The sequence below is a fragment of the Sphaeroforma arctica genome (genome assembly GCF_001186125.1).
Source record: "Sphaeroforma arctica JP610 unplaced genomic scaffold supercont1.195, whole genome shotgun sequence".
Classification (NCBI taxonomy): Eukaryota; class Ichthyosporea; order Ichthyophonida; genus Sphaeroforma; species Sphaeroforma arctica.
The window spans coordinates 1-2,046 of record NW_014040363.1 but is presented as its reverse complement, the minus strand read 5'-3'; the positions used below and the strand labels follow the sequence as shown (position 1 = coordinate 2,046).

Below are 2,046 nucleotides of genomic sequence, written 5' to 3'. Positions count from 1 at the left end.
ACACTACACACACACACATATATATATATATATATATATATATATATATATATATATATCAAGCATATGTTAAGCGAACCAACCGCCGACATACCTGCTCACACTCCTGTATATTCTGTTCCAGTGTGGTCACTGTGTTCCGATTGTTCGCTTCGACTTCACGGCAGTACTGTTTCAGGCGGTCACACAGTTGTAAAAAAGAGAAGAAAACGGGAATGGTTCGTTAATATTGCACCATACATATATGCGTTTTGAACATCGAATATCGGAGTCGATCTGTAAAATAACAGTTGTGTGAATAGGAAACTTGATGCTAATAGTAGTTGCGAATACAGCTGGACGAAACATGCTCTATAACCACACTAACGTGTTGGTGTATATCCCATGAAGCTCTCGACCTTCGCTCAGTTCTGTCGCGGATGAGCGTCAACTTAGTACGTACACATGCGTGCACACATAGCAGCAATCATATACACGCATGCAATTACACGTACATGCAAACATCACATTAAATTATATACACGAATGCACCTTGCCAATAAACCACAACTCCCATACTTACACATACAACATACAACACACATCGTCTGCGCTTTATTTGCACGCCACTCCCTGTCCTTGGCCTGTCGTACAAGCACAATATATCAAGCACTGGTACGCATGCATGCACATTAAATTCAACTTAGAAACTACACCTACGCCCATACACACAGACTCACACACAGAGCATCATCCATATGCACGCATGCACTTTGTGAAGTATACACACACACACACACACACAAGACAAACCGTTTGCGCTTCATTTGCACGCAACTCCCAGTCCTTGGCCTGTTGCTGTGCCTGGATTTTCTCCTCTTCGCATTGCTCTAAGTCCACCCGACTCCGTTCCACTTGGATGCGCGTTATCAGCACCTCTGACTTGAGCGTCTGTGGGTATGGGTGTTTGGATTGTGTGTATTTGGTCAAGATCTATACATATATGGATATGAATATATACTATATATATGTGCAAACAAGAAACGTAAAACGTCTTGTGTGTGCGCGTAAAGATGTGAAAATCCATGGGGAGTTTAGTCCATATACCTGCAGTTGGCGACAACTATATATACATGTAGAAGCGACTAGTTGTAGACACGCACTTGATATATACAGTATACATATAGCTTGGAGATTCGGTGCAACATACAGGCCCGTGTGTGTTTCTGTGCGTGTGCAAAAGGAAAATCTCATCAATTTACGTACAACTATGTTTTTCTACACACACACACACATGTATATATATATATATATATATATATATATATATGAATGCACACATATGTTATATTTATGTTATACATAAAAATATGGTTATATATTATATACGTTATACGTAAAAATACACAATTTTTGAACGTAAATTTTAAACAATCATTACGTTATGAGGTCTAGGCAGCGATTTGCAAATAATTTATGTAAATGCTCATATTAGATCGAAATTAGGCTCTCCTAAATATTCCTACAAAATAAGCGCGATTCTTTTTTTCTCCGTACACTTTCCGAGTTGAAGTATAGGCTTTTCTTGTTTACTACCAAGATATGGTATGCAAATCATTAATATTCTCGGAATTCCTTAAAAAATCATTCCGTACAATTTCTATAAGAAAGTAGGCGGTGCCAATATTTACAATACATCCACACGAGGCACTTGAACACAGGTCAAGGGACAAATACATACACGCTGTCGTATACGAAGTGTTTATATACACATGCAATAAGAATCCGTACATACGTCCACCGATAGATACAGATTACCCCATACGTCTCTAGGTATCGTCACATTTCTACATATGCATATACTAGCACATCTTAGAAGCCAACTACCTGTATTAGCGTCTGCTGATCCTGTTCAGTGCCGTGTTGCTGAACAGTGTAGCTCTCCAAATCCGCCATAATCCGGTCCTGAAACTGCCGCAATTCGCTATTGGCCAAATCCAGCTCATTTTCCTGAGGTATACCAACCACATTGTTTCAATACTAATACGTATATATACATACATACAT

The 2,046-nt window shown here is 39.0% G+C and overlaps 1 protein-coding gene across 1 annotated transcript; it reads right to left on the bottom strand.

The window, feature by feature from the left end:
• Positions 1–58: 58 nt before the first annotated feature.
• On the bottom strand, positions 59–1,935 carry SARC_03710 (hypothetical protein; the record flags this gene model as incomplete). Its single annotated transcript, XM_014302475.1, has 3 exons — positions 59–169; positions 793–930; positions 1,867–1,935. 3 exons carry the CDS (start codon positions 1,933–1,935, stop codon positions 59–61), a joined length of 318 nt encoding a protein of 105 aa, XP_014157950.1.
• Between the last annotated feature and the right edge of the window lie 111 nt (positions 1,936–2,046).